This window comes from Uloborus diversus, chromosome 7 (assembly GCF_026930045.1).
Source record: "Uloborus diversus isolate 005 chromosome 7, Udiv.v.3.1, whole genome shotgun sequence".
NCBI lineage: Eukaryota > Metazoa > Arthropoda > Arachnida > Araneae > Uloboridae > Uloborus > Uloborus diversus.
The window spans coordinates 98,695,751-98,722,387 of NC_072737.1; the positions used below are offsets into that span (position 1 = coordinate 98,695,751).

The 26,637-nt window shown below is 31.2% G+C and overlaps 1 protein-coding gene across 1 annotated transcript; it reads left to right on the forward strand.

Annotated features, from left to right (window-relative positions):
- The first annotated feature begins 173 nt into the window (after positions 1-173).
- On the forward strand, positions 174-26,637 carry LOC129225659 (polyglutamine-binding protein 1-like). The gene is given in 8 exon segments (XM_054860134.1): positions 174-365; positions 8,858-9,137; positions 11,567-11,667; positions 13,986-14,044; positions 16,045-16,156; positions 24,778-24,815; positions 24,817-24,845; positions 26,425-26,637. Coding segments are annotated over 8 exon segments (834 nt in total). The 5' UTR covers positions 174-298; the 3' UTR covers positions 26,573-26,637.

Sequence of the window (26,637 nt, forward strand, 5' to 3'; positions counted from 1 at the left end):
AGCAAAGTTTTTTTTTTGTGAATAATAAAATCAAATACTAAATGAGTACAACCTTTTATTTTAATTTCTGCTAATTTCAGTTTCTAAAGTAAAAGTTCGTTCCCTCATGAAAAATTTTAAAAATTCGATGACATCATTTTAATCGAATCGAAACAACAAATTGTAAACAAAAATAAATTTTTCCTTGCTTCACAAGTGTTCTCCGGAAAATTCAACTCCAAAAAAAAGAAAAAGTCTCGGGGTTTCTTGTACATTCAACTTGAATTGTATCAAGAACGATTTACTTTTGTTTTTCAATATGCCGCTTCCTCAAGCTTTATTAGCTCGTCTTCAAAAGCGAGGAATCGTTAAAGCTGCGGAACCAGGTAACATATTGACAAACACATACACCATTTTCCCAGTTGTCTGCAACAGAAATAAAAGTTATCACACCTGAAATTACTATTGAAAGTTAAATTATTTGGTAGAATGTACGTTTGGACGCCCAGACTTTATTCTATTAAACATTAGTCAGTGCCGGATCTATTTTTCCGAGCCAGGACAAATGGTGAAACTGCCGCCCTTGCCCATCTTCAGACCAAGGAGTCAGTCACTTTTTAAAAAAATTTTCCCCTTCAGTCACCTTTTGAAATTTTTGTCACCTTTTTCAACCTTTCTTTAAATGTGTTACGAAAATGAAAATAAAATAATAATTAACAGCTGATCAACTATCTGAAGGAGAGCTTCGACAGTGAAAATAACAAAAAAAAGGGGGGAGGGAGACATTAAATTTCCATCAACCCTCTCCCTCTTCCTGGCTTGTGCAAGAAAGATAGTCATGCTTAAAAGATTATAACACTATGAAAGATTTACCCTTTGCATGCAGCCCTCTTTAAATAGTGAGCTGATGTTCCTAGCATTATAAATCTGGTAATGAAAATAATACAATTTAGAAACATACATTAAGCTAGTGAGCATTAAACGGTCTAAAATTGAGTTCTTAAGACTGAAATTTCAAAATGTTTCCCTACCCTTCCCTTGCCAAATGGGAGAAACTTTTAGAGTGCACCCTTAAAACTATTTTCTAGATGCACCACTGAATTTGTACTTCATTTGCATTAATTTAGTTTCATATTTGGTAAAAAAATTATTTGCTTTTTGGGATTAATGAGCAATATGACTTTTTTTTTCCTTCCAAGAATGTCTTTGCTTGATATCCATTATAGCACTAGCGCCGACTCTATGGAGCTTGAGGGGGCTCGTCTCCCTCCCCCCAATAATTTTTGTGTGGGTATGTCTTTTTTTAGGGGAAGTAGCCAGTGCTTTACTTGAAGAAGAGTTTCTTTTTGCTTGAGTGTCAATGAGAATTGTTAAGTTTTTAGGAATTTGTAGGCATTTATAAAATTTCATATATCAAGGCAAAGACCCTTTTTAATTTACTAAAAGATGTTCTTGTATGCCTAGACTTGCCTTTTCCAGATATAAGAGGACTGCTTAGAGTATGTTGCATCAAATATATGAGGGGAAGTTAGCTGGGCTTCAAAAGTTGTTTTTGACTAACAGCCAGGGGCAGATCTGGAGGGGGGCCATTGGGACCATGACCTCTCCCAAAACCTTTGATTGTAGGATTTTTTATTTAAATAAACAAAATGAAAGAAAATATTGTGAGAAGATAACAAAATGCAACATATGTGTTTTACTTTAAAAGAATTTTAGGTCTTGATTGGGAGATAAATTATATCCATCTCATCAAACAGAACTATTATATCCAAAATTTTGCTCCATCGTTTCATCGTTTCTTGATTCCAACTTTAGACACTTGGGCAATCTCTTAATACTATTGTTCTCAGAGTACTCCTATTGCTCACGAGACCAAAGGGAGCCTAAATTCACGTTTCTATGGCTTTAATTTCGATTTTTTTCTGGGAAAGAGGCCCCTTTTCCGATGCTTGTCCAAAATGCCACAAATTTAACCAAAGTTGCATATTGGACTTCAATTTAGAAAATTTTTCAACTCCAGCCCTTATTCCTTATCTTGATTAAAAGTGGCTTAAATGGCTTATACTTGGATTTTTACAGCCTCAATGGCAAAAAATTTCCAGGAAGGGGACATTCCAAGCACCCTCCCTCACTCTTTAATGTCAGCAAAAATTGCCTAAAGGTGCATTTTTAGGTTCGACAGTAGAAGAGCACAAACCCACTTTCTTAATTTCTCAACATTTTGTGGCTGAATATTTCGGTTTCTTAACTTCATTTTCAAAAAGTGTTTGGGGTCAGCACCCGAACCCTGGCAGCATCATCAAAAATAATCTAAAATGCTTTTTTAGGACACTAATTTGAAAAATTACACAGAAATTTCAGTTTTGAAACATGTTTGAGGGAGATTCCTAAACCCATCCCCCTTACCAAACGTCTCTAAAGATAGCCTAAAATTGAATTTTTAAAACTTCATTTTAATAAAACTTCTGTGGAGTTTGGTCAAAAATTTCGTATGGCCCCTCCCAAAATGATCGGCTAGATTCGCTACTGCTAACAGCCACAACCAATATGTATCCACTGCACGGCTCTCCACAAAATAGAACTGTAAATAAGATAAAGGACATGGTCTGATTGAACCAGAAACATTTGCATACCAATTTTTAGATTCCTATATCTTGAAAACGCCATGTCCTGTATAGTTGGTTCAAGCAAATTACCCACGTCAGAAAATATGTAAAATGGCATTTTCAAGGTGCAAAAATACGAACATTTCAAGGAGCTCCCAAGACCCCCCTCCCCAGTGGCGTAGCTAGACCCGACTTTCGGGGGGGGTTACTTTTCTTATATATATATATATATATATATATATATATATATATATATATATACACATATATATATATATACACATATATATATATACACACACATATATATATATATATATATATATATATATATATATATATATATATATATATATATATATATATATATATATATATATATATATCGCTTGGAATTTTTTCCTTTTCTTCTTTTTTTTTCTTTCTCTTCTCTCTTCTTTTTCTCTTTTTTTTTTTTTTTTTGAGACTAACTTTTCGGGGGGGGGGGTTTTGTCCCCAAAACCCCCCCCTTAGCTACGCCCCTGCCCCTCCCTCCTGGGTGAAATCCGTCCCCCTCTATAATATTTGCAAGTTGGTGCCCCTGAATTATAAAGTGCATTTTTTCCATCTTACTTTTTAGATTTAATAATTTTTGTCCCTTTACTCTCAATTTAATTTGAAATTGACAGTCAATAAAATAAAAAGAATGTTTTTTTTTATTTAAATTGAAGTTTGATTTATTATGCTGTTACTAGTTTTTAGGGATATCCGTGGCTCTGAGATAGGAGCTTCATCTTCTGTGCCAGATGTTATGGGTTTGATTCAGGGTTCGCCGATATATATCAGTAATCAGTCGACTAATATCATGATACATATATCCGATATTTATTTTGAAAATATTATGATATTTTGATATTTTTCGATATTTTTTTTTCCAACTACGGTATTTTCAATATAAAAATTATATTCATCATAGTAATATTGCTCATTTATTATTAAAAATAACCAAAAAGTTATGTACTATATTTTTATCATGTATTAATACATCATTAATATAATAAAATAATTCTTTTTTATTTTATATTCATAACATTATTAGTAATTTAACAATTTTAATTTGCATTAAAAGTACGTAATTAAATATTAAACATGGGCTGGAAAAAAAGAAAATGTCTTATGAGTGTGCTCCTGACTATTGCATATTGTTTATTTCTGATACATATAATTGTAAAAGTAGCTAACAGAAGACAAAAGAATAAAACAGCTAATGCTAAATTAACTATTAAAATTGAAAAAAAGGTAAAATGAAATATTAGATATGAATAGTGAAAGAAACCTTAATTTTAAGTCTACATATTGTATTAATAATTAAGGAGTGATTTGAGGATGCTTTTACTATTTTGAAGACATTAGTTTGTGCTGATTGAAAATATCAGATATATATCAAAATATCGGATATTTTCAATATTTTTGAAAATATGTTATTTTTGAACCCTGGTTTGATTCCAACCAATGCCATGGGCATGGTTTCCCCTTTTTGAGCCGTAAATCTTTCTTGTGTTATCTTGAATGTCAATAAACTTCGAAAAACTTGTACTATTACTGCCAGGATATATTACGCCAAAAAGTTATTTTCCCTGGTTAGGTATAAATCTTAAAAAATCTTCGCAAGCAAACAAATAAACCAATTTTTAGTTAGTTTGCAACAAAAAAAAATTGTATAATTGTTTTTTTAGTGTAGTTATCTAATTTTGTAAAATTTTTTGGTTTTGTCAACTCGGTAATTTTTGACCAAAAACTTAGATAATCTATGGTGTATTGGATGGGGGGGGGGAGATATTGGATTTTGGGATGAATGCTGAGCTTGCCTCAGAAATGCAGAAATTTTCCTTTTTAGACCATAGAAAAAAGTGAAATTAACTCATCCCACTCCAAAATTTGATCATATTCTATGCCAAAATTTTGCTCGCTACGTCACTGCATATAATAAAGTAATATTTTCAATAACTTAACATTTTCTTTTTGAGAGACAGACCTATCCTAGCATCTTAGAAGATTGTTTTTATTTTTTTTTAAACAAAATATTGTAGCTTAGCTAATAGCTAAGCTGCTTTATTTTGTAGCTCTATTTATAGTAAATTTTAAAGATGTCCAAATTTTTTTCTAGAAATGTTGTGCTTATTTTTTGGAAAATTATTTCAACTTCAGTAAATCATACTGTTACCTTTATTCATAACCATATACTTTCTAGAAATAATATTATGTTTAAAATTTAAAAAATGGCTAAAATGATTATATAGTCGAACCTTTCTATAGCGATCCATCTGTTGTAACAAACCATTTGAATGGTCTAAACAAAAGTCCTATGTCAATAATGTAAATTCAGACGCCTGTAACCATCCCCAAACGCTAAAGAATAGGCAATAACAATCCAAAAAATGTATAAAATTTCAAATTTGTCTTCATCTGGGGGAAAAAGTGAGAAAGACATCACATATCTTTCGAAAAAAAAATCTAATCTTAAAAATGGATTTACTTCAAAAAAATTTTATTTGACAGAATTTTTTTATTTTGAACATGTACAAGGAGCTTTATTGGTTTTACAAGCTTTGGTATTTTCTAAACAATTCAAAACCTTTGCGAGAACATCTTGACTTTGAACTGATTTTCTGATATTGATGAAGAAACAGAAGATGTCCTGGACCTTCAATTTCTGTTCCAGTCAATGCTTTGATTTCTTTTTTCTTTTTTTGCAACTGAAACTATAGATCAACATGTTGCGGATTTGTTTGCAATTTCTTGGCTAAAGAATTGATGACATGCATATAAAATCCCAGAACTTGCAACCCGAAAATAACACCTTCTTCCATGCTTTGGAAAAATTAATAAAAAAAAGGAAATTTTTAGTTAGTTTATTATAGAGTAATATGGTATACTTAGTACATTTTACTTCCTTACCCTAATTACTAATGAAATATCATGTAATTATGTTCATTATAGAAGTATCGCAACAAATTCAGTTTTTTTTAATCGGAAGTAGCAACAGGGTTGTTTGGTTTAAACCATGGTTTAAACCAATTGTTTTTTTTTAAAAAACCATGCGGTTTTTTTAAAAAAATTTAAAAAAAAAAGCCAAAAAAAAAAAAAACCACTTTACCCCACATTGATGTACCCGCATTGATACATTATTGATTTCCCCACACATATTGAAAAATGTAAAATTCCATTTATGCTAAGTTCCTAGCTAAGTTGCACAGATAAATACTAAAATTGCAAAGTTGCTTCTTCAAAATGTATTACAAGCTTTAATCGAAAAAAAATATTAATATATTTTTTATTTCATATATGTGCCATAAAGCAGATTTCAGTCAACTTCCATCATTATGCTTAAAATGCATGATTAGTTAAGATTTACTAAGGATTGAATCTTTTATTGTAGATGCAATTCATTATATTGCTCACTCCTGTTGCAGGGGTGTGACATTTTTGCCCATTTATTTGCACTTTCCTGGAGTTTTAACTTTGACTTGTAAGGTAATCAACAGTCTAACTTAATTGTATTTTCCAGGGAGGAGGTTTTATTTCATTTGAAAAAGATTAAAGCAACTAAAGCTCCGGGACCAGATAATATTTATCCAAAAATTTTAGTTGAATGTGCAGAGGAATTAGTGGATGTTATTTTGAATATTTTCAATGCTTCTTATAACTCGGGGACGGTGCCAGAGGACTGGAAGCTGGCTAACATAACGCCACTCTTCAAGAAGGGGTCTAAAGGTATTGCTGGGAATTATAGACCTGTAAGTTTGACTTCAGTGATTTGTAAGATTTTCGAAACTTTGATCAAAATTAAGATCATGATGTTCTTAGAGACTAATAGTCTGTTGACTAGTTTGCAGTATGGTTTCAGGAAAGGTAAATCCTGTACTACTAATTTATTGCATTTCTACGACAAGGTTACCTCAGCTTTAGATAACAAAAAATGTGTGGATGTTGTTTATATTGATTTTCAAAAAGCTTTTGACAAGGTACCGCATGTTGCTCTTCTCAGCAAGTTAGCTGACATTGGAATAGGAGGAAAAACTTTACTTTGGGTTAGAAATTGGCTTACTGGTAGGAAGCAAAGAGTAGTTGTGAGAGGAAATCATTCTAATTGGAGCGATGTTTTAAGTGGGGTTCCTCAGGGATCAGTTTTAGGGCCTCTTTTGTTTATTATATTTATGAATGACATCAATGAAAATATTTCTGGAAGTATGAATTGTTTTGCTGACGATGTAAAAGTTATGGGGATTGTCGAAAATGAAGAACAAGTAAAACAGCTGCAAGAGGATTTAGATCATACTACTAAGTGGGCAGATAAATGGGGTATGGCAGTTAATGTAGGGAAATGTCAAGTGCTACACTTAGGTCATGGAAATAAGCGAATGAGATATCGTTTACAGGGTTCAGTCACAAATCAGGCAGAAAATGTTATGGATCTGGGTGTCTTTATAAATCAGGACTTCAAGTTTAGTCAACAGTGCAGTATTGCTAGTAACAAAGCCAACAAAATGCTTGGGTTCATCAATAGATCTACTTCAAACAAATCTAAGAAAGTTCTTCTGCCTTTATATAGGAGTTTAGTAAGACCTCATTTGGAGTATGCTGTTCAGTTTTGGTCGCCTTATCTGAAGAAAGATATTCTTGTATTGGAAAGGGTTCAAAGAAGGGTAACTAAATTAGTAAGGGGACTCTCAGATTTAGATTATGATACCAGACTTAATAGGCTTAACATGTATAGCCTGGAGCAAAGGAGAGTCAGAGGGGACATGATTCAGTTATTTAAATTTATCAAAATGAAAGATGTAAATGGATTAAATTTTTGCCGGAAAAGCAGGACAAGGGGTCATTGTTTTAAGCTATTTAAATCTCAGGCTAACTTGGAAATCAGGAAAAACTACTACTTTAGCAGGGTCGTGGGCACTTGGAATAGCTTACCGGAAGAGGCGGTAATGAGCAAGGGAGTGAATAGCTTTAAGAGGGCCATTGATCGTCATTGGGGACTAATTAATTGACTAGGACCAGCCTAGCTGGGCCCAGAGCCTGTTGCTGGTCGTCACATTTGTATTTGTATTTGTTTGTACCTAAAAGTTAAGATTTGTTCTGCAGGTTAACACAAATAATATTTTTTGGATCAAATTTTTAAAAAAGTTTATACTTCATATTATGATACATAATAGTTCCTTATATTATAATGTAGGAAGATTAAAAGACAAATTTTTAAATTCCCAGAACAAAATGCAAATGTATGTGTAAAAATTGATTGAGAAATATATAAATCTTCACATATAAACTACACTCTCCATTGGTGTTTTTGGATTCTGTGTGCTCAAAAGATTTTGATTGGCTATACACCTATGCTGCTTTATGACTATTGGGTGCAGATAATTCTTAGTTCCCCCCCCCCCCCCTCCCTTTTGTTCATTGGAATTGGGATTTTGGTATTTGCTTTGCCTTAGCTAACCTGTGCAGTTTACAAAAGTTACTTACATATTGTTTTAAAAAGAATGTCTAATTCTGGTAGAAAAAAAGACCTAATCTGACTTTCATTTGATGAAATCAAAAATGAAGCCAGAAAAGGAGGAAAAAGGAGCTAAGTGTAAAAACTGTGATCGTGAGATGGAAGGGCAAGTTAAAAATATAACTTTTACTTTTATTCGATAATTATTCATATTATGTTGGTTTTATAAAGTTTTTTTCTTGGATCTTCATTATATTTTATCTTAACCCGCATCACAACCACTACTTGAAGTATTTCGTATCATAAAGGGTCTATATATATACATGCATACTAATATGTTAATCAAGTCAAACATTTCAATCAATATTTCCCCTGCAGAAAGCTATTTTAATTATTTAATTTAGTTACAAGGTTTTGTTCTTATCTCTTTAATTAATCAAGAAATTAGGTATAATGTGACTATTGAATAACTGTTAATTGCATGGAACCTTAATTACCTTCCGAAAATTAATTGTTTTTCTCGCAAATAGTATATAAACCAAAAAAACCCGGTTTAAACCAAAAAAACCTGGTTTAAACAAAAAAAAAAAAAAAACGGTTTTTTGGGTTTTTGAAAAAAAAACGTTTTTTTTTACCAACCCTGAGTAGCAAGCTATTAGGTATAGCAATCTCTAAAGTCAGCCATTTGAGGGTTGGTTATAGAGGAGTATGACTATTTTAAACAAAATATTATCTTAGAGAAATTTTAAAAAATGTATTGTAAACCTGCACATTCTAACATTTATTGTTGTTTCAGAAATTGAAGAAGAAGTCATTGCAGAGGATTATGATGACAATGAAAAGGAAGAGTACGTTCCACAAAATGGTGTTGTGCATGAAGACTTTTCTGAACTCAAAGAAGCTTGGATTGGTTGCCCGAATAAGTGGAACATATATCATGATTGTACCAAATATTGTAAAGATGCTTGGGGATCTGGAAAAGAACTACCTTCTCCCAAAACTGAAAGAAAAAGATTACTGATGCTAAAGAAATATCCCTTACCAGATGGTTGGGAAGAAATTTATGATCCTGGAATGTATGTCTTTTTCCTTTCCCCTTTTGGTTAAATGCTTAGTTACTATATACAACTTCCAATGATTTTAATGAAGTAAACTTATTGAAAAGGCATGGAATTATACTATAGAATTTTATGTTCTTGTTAACTTGACCTAATCACAATTTTTTTTTGCATATTTCATTCAAAAATTTTGCTCTTAATAGAGTATCAGTTTTTGTGTGCCCAAAATATAGCTAATTTTTTGTTTTGACTGTGTTAAGTGTTTCAGTAATTACTTTGATTCAAAAACTTAATAAAATAATAATAATTTAAGGGCACTTTTCAATTGAACAATTTAAATTTTCATATCTCTAGCATTAATCTTACCTACTCAATTATTATCATTTCACAGGGTTTTCGAAAATTAGTCCAGCAGTAAGCCTGTGTTGTACAGACCTGTAGCCAAGTGTTAGACAGAGATCAATCACTCAAATTTCTCTATATAGATACAAATTTTATTTATAATACAAGCAAGACAATGCTGCATAGGAATTTACGTTCTGCAGAAATGCCATGTAAATTAAGATTTATTATTACTGTTAAAACAGGATTAGGTTCCATAGATAAAAAAAATGCTTCATTCTTGTGATGACTAATTTTATTATTAAGTTTAATGTGTACTTATATGATATATATGCACAACATGCATAAAGAAAACATAAATTGATTTTTTGTTTATGAAAAGGAGCTGGCTATGTACATAGACAGCTCCTTTTTATAAACAAAAAATTAATACATATAATTTTGCCAAAATACTACATAATATTTTGGCAGCCATTAAGAATTTTTCTCTGTTGTTCTTTACATAGCATTAAAGTGTGTATGATCACTTGCGGCATTTACATGATAGAATCTTCCTTCACTAGCAAATCAAAAAGATTGTTAAGGAATGGCTCAAAATTTTCAAGGTGAACATTTTTGGTATTGTGTCATGGATGTTGATATCCTCCTTGGTTTGTCCTCCTTTGTCACTCCTAAGAGCTCTGGAACCAATCGCGTAAACTGTCTCCAGTGGCCCAATCTTGATCATTAACATGCCAAAATGAAGTTTATTGCATGTAATCTTGGATTTTGAAAGAAAGAAAATTTTTATCTGTTTGCATTGCCACATTGCCTAAAACTAAGACTCATTCGCACAAAATAAAATAAAGGGGTCAAATTTTAGACAGCGTAAAATAAACCCAGCGTGTAATAAACAAGGCTCTACTGTATTGCTACTTCAACCCATCAACTGCAGAGCACAGGTGGCTCATACCGGAAGGTGGTTGGGAGAGGGGGGGGGGTAACTGGGGATATACATTGCTATACATTCAGAACTTATCTTTCAGCAGTAATTTTTCTCTCAAATAATAAAAAGCTTTTTAATTAATTTAAAAGATAATACTAAAAAGTTCAGTAAATTCTGATTTGTATTCAAACTAAATTCCTATTAATTGCTTATTTTCTTATAGAAATAATGTTTCACTTTATATGGAGCCATTTCATTAGGTACTTTGAAGTTACCTTCTAACCACATAAAGTGAGATATTTCTGAATGCAGGTGTAAACTTTTCTGGTATCATCCCAGAATTTGTTTTGTTTTTTTCTATTGACAAGTCAGAATTCTGGTGCATAATTTGCTATCCAAAATGGTAATTATATAAAATGCAATTTATAACTTTAATGAATGCATTATAATACATAGTATGAATGTTATTCTTCTCCTGTGGCCAACCAGAATGTTTCTTTATATAAAAAAAGGGCTGTGGGCATTTTTCCACTTGAGTTACAGACATTGAGATCTTATTAAGTGTGAAGGAGGGGAGCAACAATTGGCTCAGGCTACTTTTGACTGTGCACCTATTCTCTGTAGCATAACTAGGGGTTATCAGGAGCGACTCTCGCCAGGGGCGCAGCAGCCAGGGGGATGGCATTTTGACTGATTTAAAAAAAAAAAAAATATTTTTTGTTTTGATCATAGAGTTCAAAAATACTTTTAAAAAATTTTAAAAAAAAATAAAAAAACTCGTAAGAAAAAGAGCTAGCGGGTGTATATATATATACACTTATATAACATCTACTGAGAAGGAACATTGGGCATCATTGAAAACAATTCTAAAAAAGAAAATAAGAAAAAAAAATTACAATGCTGCCTCCTATTTTATCAAATCAATTAATCAAAATGTTCCAAAGAAAAAATCCTGCAGTGACTTCCCATGTGGACAACCCTGGAGGGGGGGGGCAATTTCTTTAGTTCGCCATGGGCGCTAAACCCCATAGTTATGCTACTGCCTATTCTATTCTAGTTTCTTTATGTATGCGGACCTTTTCTAGGTTCTGGGTTTTACATCAATTTCTTCCTTGTGTATGTTGTTCAGTTTTTAATTTTTCTGATATGTTTATTCAGAAATTGTTTTTTTTTTTTTCAGAGGAAGACACTATTATTGGAATACAAAAACTAATGAAGTATCTTGGCTATCACCAAAGCATCCAAGAAGCAAAGTTTCCTTACCAGCAGAAAAACTAAGAGGTATTGTTTATTCTTTCAATGTATAAAAGATTTGGGAAAGAAGTATTTTTAATGCATCTGCATCTGCAAGTGCATTTCATGCATTTAAAAACAAATGTAGGCCTTAAAAATTGAACCTAGTATTTTTTCATGCATTGTATTCCTAATAATTATCGTAGGAAAAATGGGGGGGGGGGGGATACAATTTGTATTTCTCAAACATTGCATTTAAAAAAAAAATTTTAATACAAAATGTCAAAGATAGTTTTGATTTTTTGTGTGCAGATTCATTGTATTTTTATCTTTCTATGGTCAAACATTCTAAATGTTAAAAATTAAAATAGTACCCCATCTTTTTAAATGCTACCTTCCATTTCATTATTAGAAAGTTGGTTTTTAAGGGAAATGATCGCTGTTATTGTTTACACTTCCGGAAATATTTTCATTCCTCCAAAATAAATCTCTCCTTTAAAATGTCAAAGAAAATTTTCAAGCTCTGAAAAAGCCTAGCTATATCTTGTGGTTAGGAATATTGTAAGTAATTTATTCAATACATTTTCATACATGTAGAAAAAATGTTTGCTCATTGGCTGTCTGAAAACAATCAATGTTTTGTCCTAGTTATTTATTTAAAATAAAATATGCCATACGATTTTTTCCCCTTAAAGGGCACTTCTAGTTAAGAGACATTTGTTATAATCCCATTCCCTTTCAATAAGAACCTCTGATTAAAAGGACTCTATTTATCTATCTTCTTAGAAAAAATTGTACAAAAATTTTCTTTGCAAAACCTTAAAAATGCGCATTAATTGTAATTTACCTTGTATGCAGCCACAGATCAATAAATTTTGCCCCCTCCCCCCTGCAACATAGGCCAGCCCCCCAGAGGCCAGCAGTGTATATTTGTAACGTTAATCAGTCTTAGTGCTAGTTTTTTTTTCAATTTCTTTGGCTTTTGGACCCCTTAAGGACATGGGGACAGATTCGGGCCTGATTGTATGGCATTGTAATTTGCATGCTTTTAAACTAACATATACAATAGATTACTACAAAAAAATTTCCATAAGTTTGTAAACTTTGGTTTTGCTCTTTTTTTTCTGCTCCTCTCCCCTCCTACTTTGGATTTTTAAACTACTTTAAAATATTACTCTGTGAATAATATTTTCTGACACCACCATCACCATTATTTTTAATATACTATTATTGGGGCAAACCTTACCTGGCAGCATTGTGCAGGCAAAGCAGATCCTATTTACAAGTTAAGACAGTACCAAATTAGGTTTGCACCAACTATAATTTTCTATATTCTTGTTTTCTAGTTAATTATGTGTTCTAAATTATTTTAATTGATTAATTTGAACCAATTACATTTGTATCATTGTTGACTGTACACAATCTTTTATCCAATGTGACTTTTAAAATATTTTATTGAAAATCTGGTCCCCCCCCCTCCTTTTTTTTAAACCTTTTCCTTACTTAAAAAAATTAAGTTGAGTAGTGAAAATATATTCTAATAACTAGCAAAATCTATACTAATTATGGAAAAAATGGCTTTTATTTTTAATGAAATACTTATTTTATGTCTTACTGATAATATCTTTATTGTTTATATAATACTGAAGAATAAATAAGTTTTATTGTTTATTAATTATGCATTCTATTAATCAATCACAATGAAACTGAATTCCTGCCCAGCTGTATTGAACTAGGTTTTATTCTAACATGCATCTGGGCAAAAGCGAGTTAAATATAGTACAAGGAGCAAACTATAGCATTTATATATATTTTTTATTTTGCATCATACATTAAAATTTTCGAATTTAAATCTTATATAAAAAAACAGTAAAATTTAATTTATTGCTGTAAAATAATTTTGCTTTAAATAACAGTATATTTAAATAAATAATAATTTTATTTTCATCTGTTCCCTTTTCTGTCTTTTTAGGAAAGTTTTTTTTTTTTTTTTTTTGAATATATTTTTATTATAAGCATTAAAAAATTCCAGTAAATTACATATTTTTCAGTTCATGATGCTGCACTAAAATTAGCTTTTTTATTTATTTATTTGTCTTCAACTTATTTTTTTAAATATTTTTATTAAATCCTAGTTTAGTAGTAAATGAAGCAGATTAAAGTATTAAATAGTTAATGAACCTTGCAAAAACATTGTTTTTATAATGCATAAGTATTTATGATTTCATATTTTATATACATTCATTTTTCCCCGTAAATACACTGACTTGATAATGAATCTGAATGGCCGATAAACATCTGCTATTTTTATTTACTGTGAATTATTTTTGCTTTCCCACTTCTTGATTTAATCTTCTCTTTTGCAGCATTGATTAAAGAAAATTTCTTAGAACCTATGGAAGAAGGGGAAGACTTGGATCAAAGTGTAAGTTTGCAAATGTTTTGATCTAGTATTTCAAATATTCAGTGATAATTTTGAAAGCTTTAATTTCTGTTAATTGATAAGGAAAACATCATATAAGGGTTGTTATTACAAAAACCTATTTTGAACTCATGATGTTCAGAGAAATTAAAGTGGGTGACAGCTGTTGAATCATGGGTGTTTGTTGGTGGTCTCACTATCCAGAATCTCTCTTACAAAAATAAGAGCATTTTACTTAATACAAATTAGATTAGATCCCATCAGATCTTATTGTCTCAAAAAGAGTATTTTTCAGTGGGGACTACCGATATTTATGGGCATAATAGTTGTATATCTATCCATAGCCATAGTCCTTCTTTATGACAATTAATAATTTTTTTTCTCAATGGGGTCGTTTCCAAAATTTTAAAAGTATTTTTTTTTTTTTTCTGAAAGAGCATGCGCAAAAACATAGGATCTGACCATTTTTTAAATAATTTATTTTAAGTTTAATATTTTAAAAAAATTACTTAAATCGTTGCGCTTTCATTGTTTACACTTCTGTCGTGTGACATCACAAATGATGAAATACCATTCAATGTTGCCTTTCACATCTATGTTTAATTCGCATCTTTACTTACGTGTATTGGCAACGATATGGTTGATATCAAGCGTAGAGCGCAATTTTAATTCGCTGCTTGATTATCATAACATGGAAATGTAGTAGAAAGATGCGCCAAATTGCATCATTTGTGACGTCATTAAGACTTAGTCTTGTTTGAAAAATTGGACATTTTAAAAAAACTGGGAAAATGAAAGTATTTTCTGGGCCCATGTAATTTTTTTGCTCATTCTATCCATCTCAATGACTAAAAGTAGTACTTTTGACTGAAGGAAACCACCCCATTAACTAAAAGCGTAGAAAAAAAAAGTTACATTAAGATTAAGAGTGGAAATTAGTTTAGGAGGCCAAAATTTTACTGTTTCTTTGAGTTTTTTTAAACAGAAAAGAAATAATTGGAATTTCTTTGAACTTGGAGGATATTTTATTCATTTTTTGAAATACACCTTGTAATTTTTTGAAGTATTTCCACCAGAATGAGTGGAGATAGAAACTGCTGTCTATTTGTGGTCGTGATCTGAGCTAGTTGCTGGTGTGCATTACTGAATCCAGTTTTTCTTTCTTGTAAACAACTTATTTCCCTAGAATATGAACCTATTTGTGATTAAATAAAAGTGGAAAATTGCACGTTTTTGATGTGTTTGATTACAATGTTATGTTTTTCTACCATTTTATTCACATTTCTTGCATTACCTAAACAAAATATTTTTATTAATAATATCACCAAAGAGTTACGTTCACATAGAGTATAATTGAATAAAGAATATTCACACAAATTTTCAGAACAATTGGTCAAAAACTCTTTGAGCTAGGATGCACACCAGTTGAAAAAACGTTTTCGAATCTGCACAGTCACTTTAAGTGCTCATAGCATTAGAATTGATCGGAATTTTTCACTCAAATTTGGCAACATATTTTTGAATAGTTTTACTTTCATTTTATAACATTAAAAAAATGGATTTTTTGACTGTTCTAAACTGGTTTCCGCCCTTAATATTTATGTAATGTTGTTGTTGGTTTTTTTTTTTTTTTTTTTTCATTCTGCCCCCTTAAAATAAAAGAGAAAGAAACTGCTTTTGGGTCTCTTTTCCCCCTTTTAAAGTGAGAACTTGAAATAAATGAATACTTTCACACTTAACTTTTTATGTTTAAATTGTTTTTAAACTTTTTTATGACAACTTAGTTTGCAATTATTTTTTGTTTTGTAAAGTATGAAATTATGCAATGACAAAACTTATTTAGTCAGCATTTTATTTTCTATTCTTTTTGGGTAAGACTTTCTTGAACAAGTTCACTTGATCAAATTATATTTTGATTTATTGAATTTTCTCCTTGTTTTTTGAAGTCTTATATTACTAAAGATTTTTTTTTTCAATCAGTTATTTATTTTTTTCCCCCTCAGGATTCAGAAGACGAGTCTGAAGATGAAGAGAATGAGCGGACTAATGAAGAAAAAGAAAGACATGACAGGCACGCACGAAGAGAACATGCTAGGGAACATGCCAGATCACGAGGTCATTAAACTCTCCATATTTTAGAAATTTCTGACTGACACAGTTTGTAACTTTGACATGGTCTTTATTGATACCAAGGGACTACTCTTTTTTCGAAATTTTAGTTCCCTTCCCACTTTAACACGTTAAATGCCACATTACTCCTCCTAGAGCTTCCTTTTAGTCTGCTGTTCTTTTGGTATCTTGTTCTTATCAAAGCTGAATTTAGCCCATAGGCAGATTTGAAATCTGCCCCCCCCCCCCCCCCCCGAAGAGAAGAAGTAAAATTTACTTACTCCAAAAATGCAGCTGAAGCTCCTAAAGATAGTGTTCCCAAAATTAAAACTGTCAAGCTTGTGAAGAAATGATGACATTTTATGTTATTTAATTTTGCATGTTTTTTATGACTTCATTACTGTTGAAGTGTAGGTGTTTAAGCAATTCACTTCAGACCAATTCAAATTATATTTGCAATATGTATATTTATTTACATGCATATCAAAGATGATGATTTTTATTTTCTCATAGCACTATAGTTTTATTAAACCTGTTCTATTTTATTCTTTAAAGTCTTAAAATGTTTCCTTGTAATGATAATCTGTTGAACTATTGTAAAATGATATAAACATAACTTAGACCTGTAAGGGAAAATGTGTATGGGGAAAATAAGCAGTAACTGAGATTTATCTCTAACGCTAAGCATAAGGCAGCACCTTTATTTTCAGAATTAATTAACTGCCTTGAGTTGCTTCGTTATTCATTATTTTTAGCTCAGAGACATTTTGATAAGAAGCGATTACATTCCAAATAAATTTTCTTACTTCTTCCAACATTATTAGTGTTATTTTGATTAAATTCATGTTTTGAAATTGAATCTCTATGTTAGTTACAGTAAAACCCCTTTAATGCAGACACTAACGGGACAATTTGTTTTGTCCACAATATAGGGCTGTCCGCTGGACAGGGGTTTAATAATGTTATTTACCTTGTAATCGTGGAATTAAAAATTGTCCGCATAAGAGGGTGTTCATTGGGAGGGGTTTTACTGTACTTAACACCTAATTTGCTAAATATTTGCTGAACTCTGAACTGCAATGTTTTGTGCATTAACCATTTATAATCAGAGCTTAATTTGCATGGGAGCTCACAAGAGCTATGCTCATGCATTTCTCTTGATTCAGCAAGTTTTAGAGGCTGGGCGATAAGCAGCAAAGCTCATCGATATTGAGCTCTGGAGCTGAATAATGAATCAACTCCAAAAATGAAGAGGAGTCCTTTTCTTTCCTTTGAAAACCATCTCTGGCATAACTTAAAACATAATTGAGAGTTTCCTTTATATCGCTAATAACATTCCCTGCCATTGAGTGCTTAGTAACCAAGAATGCCACTATCAAGCATAACCATATCTGCTGTTATTTGATTTCTCGTGCTTACATTTTTGTGTCCTCCTTGTACTCCTTTCATAATTTCAGAAACCTCTCATATTGAATGTAATAATTGATGTCTTTGAAAATTTTCGTATTATTGAAATGAAAGTGAATATACACTCTGAAGAGTAGAGGATTCCTGCTTTTTTTTAGGAATTTAAACCCTGTTTATAACAGCATCTTCATCCTATATTTTTTTTTTTTTTTAAATCTACAAATCTGTGATTTGAATAGTTTCCTCTGTGTCATGTTCCATCACTGGAGTTTCTTACCACTCCTCAATTTTCGATGAAATTTCAAATTGTAACTGGATTAACATTCCAAAGAATCTAAAGTTTCCGCTTTTGAAAACTGCCCATTTTAAAAATATGTAAAACTAAAAACTGTTTTTTACTTTTTGGTTTTTTATTTAGCATGTTTCTTTTTATTGCTTGTCACTGATTTTCATTTGCCTCCAAGACATAATAATTATAGAAAACAATTTGTAAAAATATTTTTTATGTAAAAAATAAAATAAGTGTCAATCACTTAAGAAACCACAATTGAATGCACTTTAGTACGGCACCCTGAAAACCTTAGTCAAACTACAATCTTGTTTCGACTTTTGGCAAAACGCAATGACACCTGCTTTTCTTCAATCAACGCCCGATTTTCATTTTCACTTTTATTGTTTTATACTAATCTATTACCATGCTTAAAAATTCTTTCATTTTCATAAGTTGTATGAAAATAAATATTATTAAATAGCAAAAAAAAGATGTCGCTGTGGAAGAATGTTAATATTTCCATTTGAAAATAATAATTTTTTAAAAAAATGTTGTGATTAATGCATAATTTGCCACCCCTGAAAATATGCTGCCCTAGGAGCTGCCTACTCTGCCTATTGAGAAATTGGGCCATTATTTTTGTTTGCACCATCTTGCCTGTCAAGCTAGCTGCTCTGAAAGGACCACTTGACAGCTGTCTAACTGCCCTAAACAGAACGGCACTTAAAATTGGTTTGGCATTTAACTTGTTACAGTCTGAAAAAAAAAAAAAAAAAAAAAAAAATATATATATATATATATATATATTTTTTTATATATACATGTATATATATATACATGTATATATATATACATGTATATATATATACATGTATATATATATACATGTTTGTGGCTGATTCTCCAAAATCCTAACAATATTATGTCCCAGGAGCCTAACACAAGGATTTTTTGACCTAGAAACTTTTTTCTTTCTTTTTTTTTAATAGTTAAAAATATCTTTTCTAATGTTGTTCCATTCTTATTAAAACAATAACTTATCTATTTTTTCCTTGAAAAGAAATTTGAATAACTGGAAAGTCACTCTTTTGGTGTGTCCCAATTCGTTTCTCAAACTTTTTTAAAATTTATTATTAACATTTCACAAATTTAATTTGTAGTACTAAATTACTCATACTTAAAGGAATAAAATGACAATTTTCAAATGAATTTAATTATTTAAATAACCAAGGAACATCATTTTGAACTTTATTAAAAATGGGTATGTAACCTTTTTGCTGTCATTCTCCTGGACGACATTTTTGTTTTAAATAAAAGGAAAAAAATTATTATACTCATAGTGTGTAGTTGAATTAAAAGTTTAGAATAAAAAAATAACATTTACCTTAATTATAATCCTGGGCTTATGTAACAGGCAAGTTGCAAGGAAAATGTCATTTTCCTAGTACAAAAAACGTCACTCTCCTAACTTTGTTTATAATGCTCCGGTAATAAATTTAGTAGAAAAAAATTTATTTCCAATACATTGGATAGAAAATAAAGGTTATGATTTTTTTTTAAAAAAAAAGCAGAATTTGGCGAATGATAAATAAAAAATGTAGCAGTAGAAAAATTCTATTTATTTAATCTCTTTTTTTTCTTGTCCAGACAAATTTTCAAAAAGAGATTTGTTGGTTATACATTTTTTTAATTCTAATGTTGCTAGAATAAATAAATGAAGTTGCTTTAAATCTCTGACTTAGATAAATTAGAGTAAACTTTCTAGAATTAGGTAAATAATTTTCTAAATTAGAGAATTCAAAATAACAAACAGTCAAACTTAATTTGAAATTTGTTATTGATATGTTGGTTTAAAATTTTAGTATAGCAATGGATTTTTTTTTTTTTTTTGGTTAAAATAACTGTCCGACATTTGGAGTGTAAGATATTCAGAGTGAATAATGTGGGAAAACCTATAAAAATGGACTGAGACTCGAGGAGATGTTTACTGTTTGGGAGTGTCCATTAAGGAAGGTTTTACATAGATTTTGTTTTGTCATGCAGTAACATACTTTTAAATTAAGGTTAGAGTTTTTTTATATATAATTAAATTTTTGATAACCTTTGATAAAACTCATTTTGTCACTCTCCTGGTGTGGGAGACCCCATTTTGAGGGGTGTAGCATAGTTAAAGTGAGTTCCCTCTATTTTTCCCTTAATGAGTTCTTAACAAAGAGTAAGTATAATTTTTTTCAGATTTTTTAAAACATTTTTATTTTTTAAAAAATTGATTGGAAATATGTCAGGTTTTTGAAGAATTACCTATGTGTGTTTGTACATTTCAAATTGACAAAGAAGAAAAAAATGTGTGCTAAATCTGATAAATTTTTGTGGAAAGAACCAGGTTTTGCTTTACTAGGTCCTTCAACATTAAGAGTGTGCAATTTTAACATTTTTTTTTTACCTTTTTTTGTGCAAATTATTTAAAGGGTTTTTTTTTCTGTACCCAATTTGTTCCCTGACTCTTTGTGCTGCAAAATGAGTATAGATATGTATTATTTTTTAATATCTGCATGTCTTTTTATTCATGTACATAATGATATATATACATATATATATGCATATATATCTTAATATATAAAAATCTTCTGTGCGGACGGTTGTCACCATAAGGCTTTTAAACGGCTGGACCGATTTTGATCAAATTTTTTGTGTGTATTTAAGTTGTGGCAAGCATGGTTTTGAAGCGCGATGGATCGAATCGGAAACGTTTTTGTTAATTAATTTAAACATTGGATGGTAAAATCTCCCAAATGATTAATATTTATTTTAACCTATTGTTGAGCGAGAACTGAAATAAATATTTAACCCGTTGCCAAAAGGACAATAAGAAAGCCAGCTGTGCTTTTTGTAATGAAATTTCCTACTGTGATATGTCAATTGAGAATAGATAAAACGTAGAGAGAGAGTGAAGCCTTCATTTCTTAAAAGCAACGATTTAAAGCATGGGCGGATTTATGGGGGATCAGAGGGGGGCAATGCCCCCCAGTTTTGGGAGGACTTTATATAGTAACAACACATCTTCCAAATATTAAAAAAAAATTATCATTATTTTTTTTCTTTTTTGAATAGTTCAGAAGGGCATGGGTGGATTTAGAGGGTGTCATAGGGACAATGTCCCCCAGTTTTGGGAGGACTTTATATAGTAACCACACGTCTTCCAAAATCTTAAAACAAAAAAAATCATGACTTTTTCTTTTTTGAATAGTTCAATGAAAATGAAGAGAAAAGCGAATGTCCTTTTCTGATGAGAGAAAAGCGAATGTCCTTTTCTGATGAGAGAAAAGAAAAGGGGGGGGGGGGGGGTAACGAACATTAAATAAAAATAGCATAGCTGTCACTGGGGTGTTGAAAATGTGTCAAAATTCACTATTTTGGACTGAAAATCCTTTTGGGCAAGTATATGAATGAAAATATAGGCTAAACGAGCTATACATTAAGCTGCAACACTTATAATAATTGACGATTATTTCAACAAATTAGAACCTAAAGCAAAGGGGGGAAAACTCCCCCCCCCCATTAGCGCTAACAGAATGATCTACTCGTTATGATTTGTGTCCACATTTCAAGTATATTTATGCATAATATTTATGTTCTTAGTAGATTAATTAGCCTTTTGAGAAATTCTAAAAAACAAAAAACAATTTTTTTTCCTTCTCTCTCTCTTTTTAAGAGAGAGAGAGAAAATAAATACTACCCGCAAATTGAATAAATTTCAATTATCTGAGTGTTCTGATTAGATGAATCTTTTTACTTAGAAGGAGAGTACAATTTTACTTACTTTATAAATACGTTTAAAAATTAATGCAAGTCATAATCATCTAAATCTAATTGAGTCAGACCTTGTCATTACTGAAATCTAAATAATTGAGTCATCAAAAGTTTTGGAAAAATTTACTGAAATTTTATAAAAGTCTATAAAAAGCTAACAAAGATTGGTAAAATCGTAAAAATCCTTTAACCGTAAAAATTACAAACAAATCAAGCAAAAATTTGCAGGTAAGAGTGAATTACAAACAGGGCCGAATTTGCCTATAAGGTAAACAAGCTATTGCTTAGGGCCCCTGCTTTGAAGTGAGGTGAAGTGGGTCCCCAACTCCCCCCAAAAAAATTCATGATTCGTTCCTTAAAAAATGGAAATTGCTTGAAAAAACTAATTTCGTTTTTAAGTGCTTGAAAACCTTGAACATTTGGAAAAGTGTGGCTACAAACCTTAAATTTTAAAATTTAGAACAAATGGTAGAGGGGGAGGAATGCCAAAATATGTCAAATTCAGCTCCTTGCCACATCCTGTATCAAAAATGTAAAAATCATGGTCCTCACGTTTGTAACATATTATTTGAAATAAATTTTTGTGACTCACATGTTTCACATCTTGCTATTAATTCAATCCCAAATACAAAATTTTGGAAATTCTTTTGGTGTTGCTTGCTTTTATCTTACTTCTGCATATTGTCAATCTGTTTAGCCCAAAAATAAAATTACACTCTAAGTAGAGTGTAATTCCTCTTTGTTTTCTGTCCCACTTGTAACTGAATAGAAGTTGTTGTAATGAGAAATCTACGGTTTCTTTTTTCTTTTAAATTTAAAATAGCTATTTCTCACAAAGGTAAAACTTTACACTCAAGTATTAAAATATCATAGACTGGAAAGTACAAATGAAGTGCGTTAAATAATTTTATTTATTCTAGAGTCCTTGAAAATAATTAGATAAGTCTTTGAAAATCCTAAGCAAAGTGGGCTCCAATTACTTCTACTGCATATAGTTAATCTGTTTAGCAAGGAAAAAAAAATACACTACCTCTATTCCTTTTCGTTTTCTGCACTACTTATAATTAAAAAAAAAAAAGTTGCTGCAATGAGAAATCTATTGTTTATTTTTTCTTTCAAACTTAAAATGGCTGTTTCTTACAAAATTTGAACAATACTGTATAATGGTATTATCTGGTTATCAATTTCTATGTCTATACAATTAACCTTTATAAGGCTTCAAAATGCAGAATTTTATATCCATTTTACAAAATTTCCTCCGGGGGAGAAACCCAGGGACCCTTAAAATTGGAGCCCTGCGTTACTCTCTTGATAACAGCTCCCTATCTTTAGGTTAATTCAAAAAGGACAGCATGAAAACATGCATTAATGAAAACGACACACAAAAAAGTAAAGCATGGACTTATGCATCACATGAAACAGACAAAAACATGAGAGTGGGGGGCAATAAAAATGTTGCTAAAAAAAAAATCCTGCCCCCCCAGGAACTCAGTCCTAAATCCGCCTATGATTTAAAGACCCGTGATATATTTTAAAGTAAAGTACTGGAAGGTTCATGCAAAACGTGTGTTCTGTCGTCGTAGTTGAACCATGTGACTGGATCGGTGCTTTAGGTTTTCTTAACCAAATGATCAGAAAGTACCGTACCTAGCAACATTCGTTTCGCGGCTGAAATGCATCTGAGTTTTGGCACCAATGTCAAGAATACTTTAAGGATTGTCTAACTAATCAGTACATTATTAAAGGGAAAGATGATGGATTAAAGACGAAACAAATTTTATTTTTGTCCAGATAAATTTCAACAGGGTAGTTCTGTACACAAAAGATCAGTGCAGTGGAAGATCTTTATCTTTGGTGGAAAGAACAAATTAGGCAATATATGAAGTTTTAGAAGTGTTTGTTTGTTCAAAAGATCAAACCACTCATCGGTTGGAGTTGGCTTCGCGACTTTGGATATAAACAATAGAGTTGCGTGATCATTTATTTACATTTTAAAGCTACTGTTAATGTTTTTTTTTTATTTGTTTGACGAAATATTTCAAATAGCAAAGAATTGTTTTTCGTTTTTAAAGAGTGTTTAGTCATTTTAGTTGAAGAATGTGTTTATTTTACATGTGTTTATCATTTTCATACATACAATATCCTTTCCATTGTTTTCTTCTTTTTCATATGGCGGACGTTGCAGCGGGATTTCCCGTTTGTTCTAGATGGGTAGTTAGTTTTTTACACTTAATATCTGAGGACAATTTTTATCCTTTGAGTATGGCTGAAGCTACAAACCATCAAGTACGGGAGAAAAAATAGTTAATAAAACAACTGCTCAGTGGGCATTAGAGAAATCAAGTTGTAATAAATACTATACGCATTCTGACACCAAGCAGCTTAAAACATTTTCTTTTTACTTATGTTTTTCAACAAAACGGTTCAAACACTTGATGATTTATTGAAATTTTTTAACTTTTCAATTTACAAAGTTTGAACAGAACAACGTCTGTCGGGTCCTCTAGTATATATGTATAAATCTCATATTTCTAGATTTACCTGTGTTGTTTTATGTTTTACTAGTGGTATCCGCATGGCTTTGCCTGTAGTAGAGAAATAAGAAGATCATTTGGTTCGCCTATATATTTAAATAATGGAAGATGAATTTTTTGTCAATTTGCTGTGTTTATTTGCTCTTCCATGTTACGGTTTCACGTTATGACAATTTGGTAATTTACTCGTCCACAGTATGATAATTTGCTCGGTAAAAATGTTCTTAAAATTGGAGTAGAAGAAGAACAAAATCGAATTTTCAAAAAATCGCTTTGAGGTGCTCACCCCTATGCTACGAACTAATTCTGTGCCAAATTTCATGAAAATCGGCCGAACGACGGTTCTAGGCGCTTTGCGTGTAACAGACATACAGAAATCCAGACATCCAGAGACACAGACTTTCAGCTTTATTATTAGTAAAGATAATTCTGATGACAAAATTTATCAGAAATTTGTTTCTCTGAAGCTCTCAAAGCTTGGGATAGCAGTAGTATTTATTCAATGCTGGAGTATTTATCCTTGTCTTTTTATTTGTAGCTTAAATAGCTTTTTTAAGTTTGACATCACAAATTCATATGTATTAATGAACTATTTCCGTCTTTAGGACGTCCTAAAGTCCGAGAAAATGATTTAGACCCCATGGGACCCCGCTGCTTACTCAGAAGCTCCCAGGTAATTAAGGGTGTCTTTATTTTAATGTTTTTCTTTTTAAGTGATACTTAAGAGTGTGAGAGTTTGTGGCAAAGTTTTCTGTTGTAAGTTTAGCGGAAAACTCACTGAAGTTTACGGATTGGATGTATTGATGATTCCAAGCATAACTAAGAACAAATATGCCTGTGTGTGATATTAGTTTTAAAAGATTCTGCTATAATGATCTCTTTATGTGCAACTGTTATTTTGATCTTAAAAGCTTTTTTTTTAAAAAAAAAGCAGTAATAAACACTAATTAGTTTGTGCTATGAAAATAACCACAAGAGAATGATTAATAACGCAACACCCCATAATTATTTGTCTGTTCAGAGTTTGAAGGGAACTTTGGTTTTATATAAGTTCACTGTAACCAGACCACTAAACTTTCTCTGTCTTCAGTATCCACTACTTTAGTTCCATGGATCGTAAAATGTCTTACTCACAATTTCCTTTTAAATTGCATGTTGTGAAGCATCTATATATACTTGTATGTTATCTCATCCCTGGTTAATTTTATGTTTTTAATGCAATCATTGTATTAATTGTCGGCAGGGTTTAAGCTGGGTACAAAAGTTCTTTAGCATAAAAGCTAAAATTGAGCGAAAAATGTTAGCAAAATGTTAAAATGTTACACATTCTCATATATTTATATATGCCTCAGTGTGTTTCATCTCCAGTTGAAAATGAAATTCATATTTCATCTGTGATATCTTTGAAGAAATAAGTACAACAGCTATTTTTTTAAAACTTAAAATAAGAAAAGAAAACATGATTGGTGTTTAGAACGTTGCAGTCCCCTCCTCTTAGTAAAGCAGTCATTGGGGGGACATAATGCTGGATAAGACTAATAGTTATCGAACTTAATTGTAGTTTAAACATCTTAGCTCAGATTTAAAAAAGATTAAGTTGATTATCCCCATCCATGCTTCCTCTCTAGGATCACACATTTCTCTTTTTTTTTAAATAATTTTTTTATTTGAGCATTGCTTTATTTTTGCAATTCAGATAGTATTTTCCCATTATGCGAAAAATGCGACCGTAGCGGAATCCCTGATTGTCGGGGTCCGCGCTAAGCATTCACAACCATGCCAAATGCTAGAAAATCGTAAATTTGGCGAAAAAAACTGATTTGGCAAAAAGGAAATTCTCCAAAAATTCCACAGAAGAAGAAAGAAAAAGTGCTCCTGGATCCTCCAAATTGTGCCATGAGATTGTGAAAAAATCTGCTTGAGAAAATTAAAAACAAGTACCTTATTTATCTCAAATGTATAAGCGTAGGCTGAATCTTTAAAGGAGAAATACAAGTGTTTGTATTGTATACTTTCCAAAATTATACTTTGTTCTCTGATTTGTTAAAATTAATCTTTGGCTAAAACTTTTGAAATTTTACTAATATTTTAAAATTTTGGCTAATTTACTGGCTAACAACTTGAAATTCGCGGGCCCTAATTGTGACTCGCTAATTCATATTTCATTCTAAAAATTAAGTATTCTGCAGCAAACATGGCATATTGTTTCTTGTGTTTCCTCTCCATTGATTTTTCTGAACTCTTATTTGTAGAGGAACATGGTCATCTGGGCTGGACCGTAAAGGAGAGGCCAAGACAGGAGCAGACACAACTGCATCTGGGCCTTTGTACCAAATGAGGCCCTATCCTAGTCCAGGGGCAGTACTGCGACTGAAATGCAGAGATCAAGAACAAAGATAAAGAGGAATCAGACTCGGAGTAGATGTGAAGAATTGTATTATGCAACTGTAAATAAAACTGTTTCG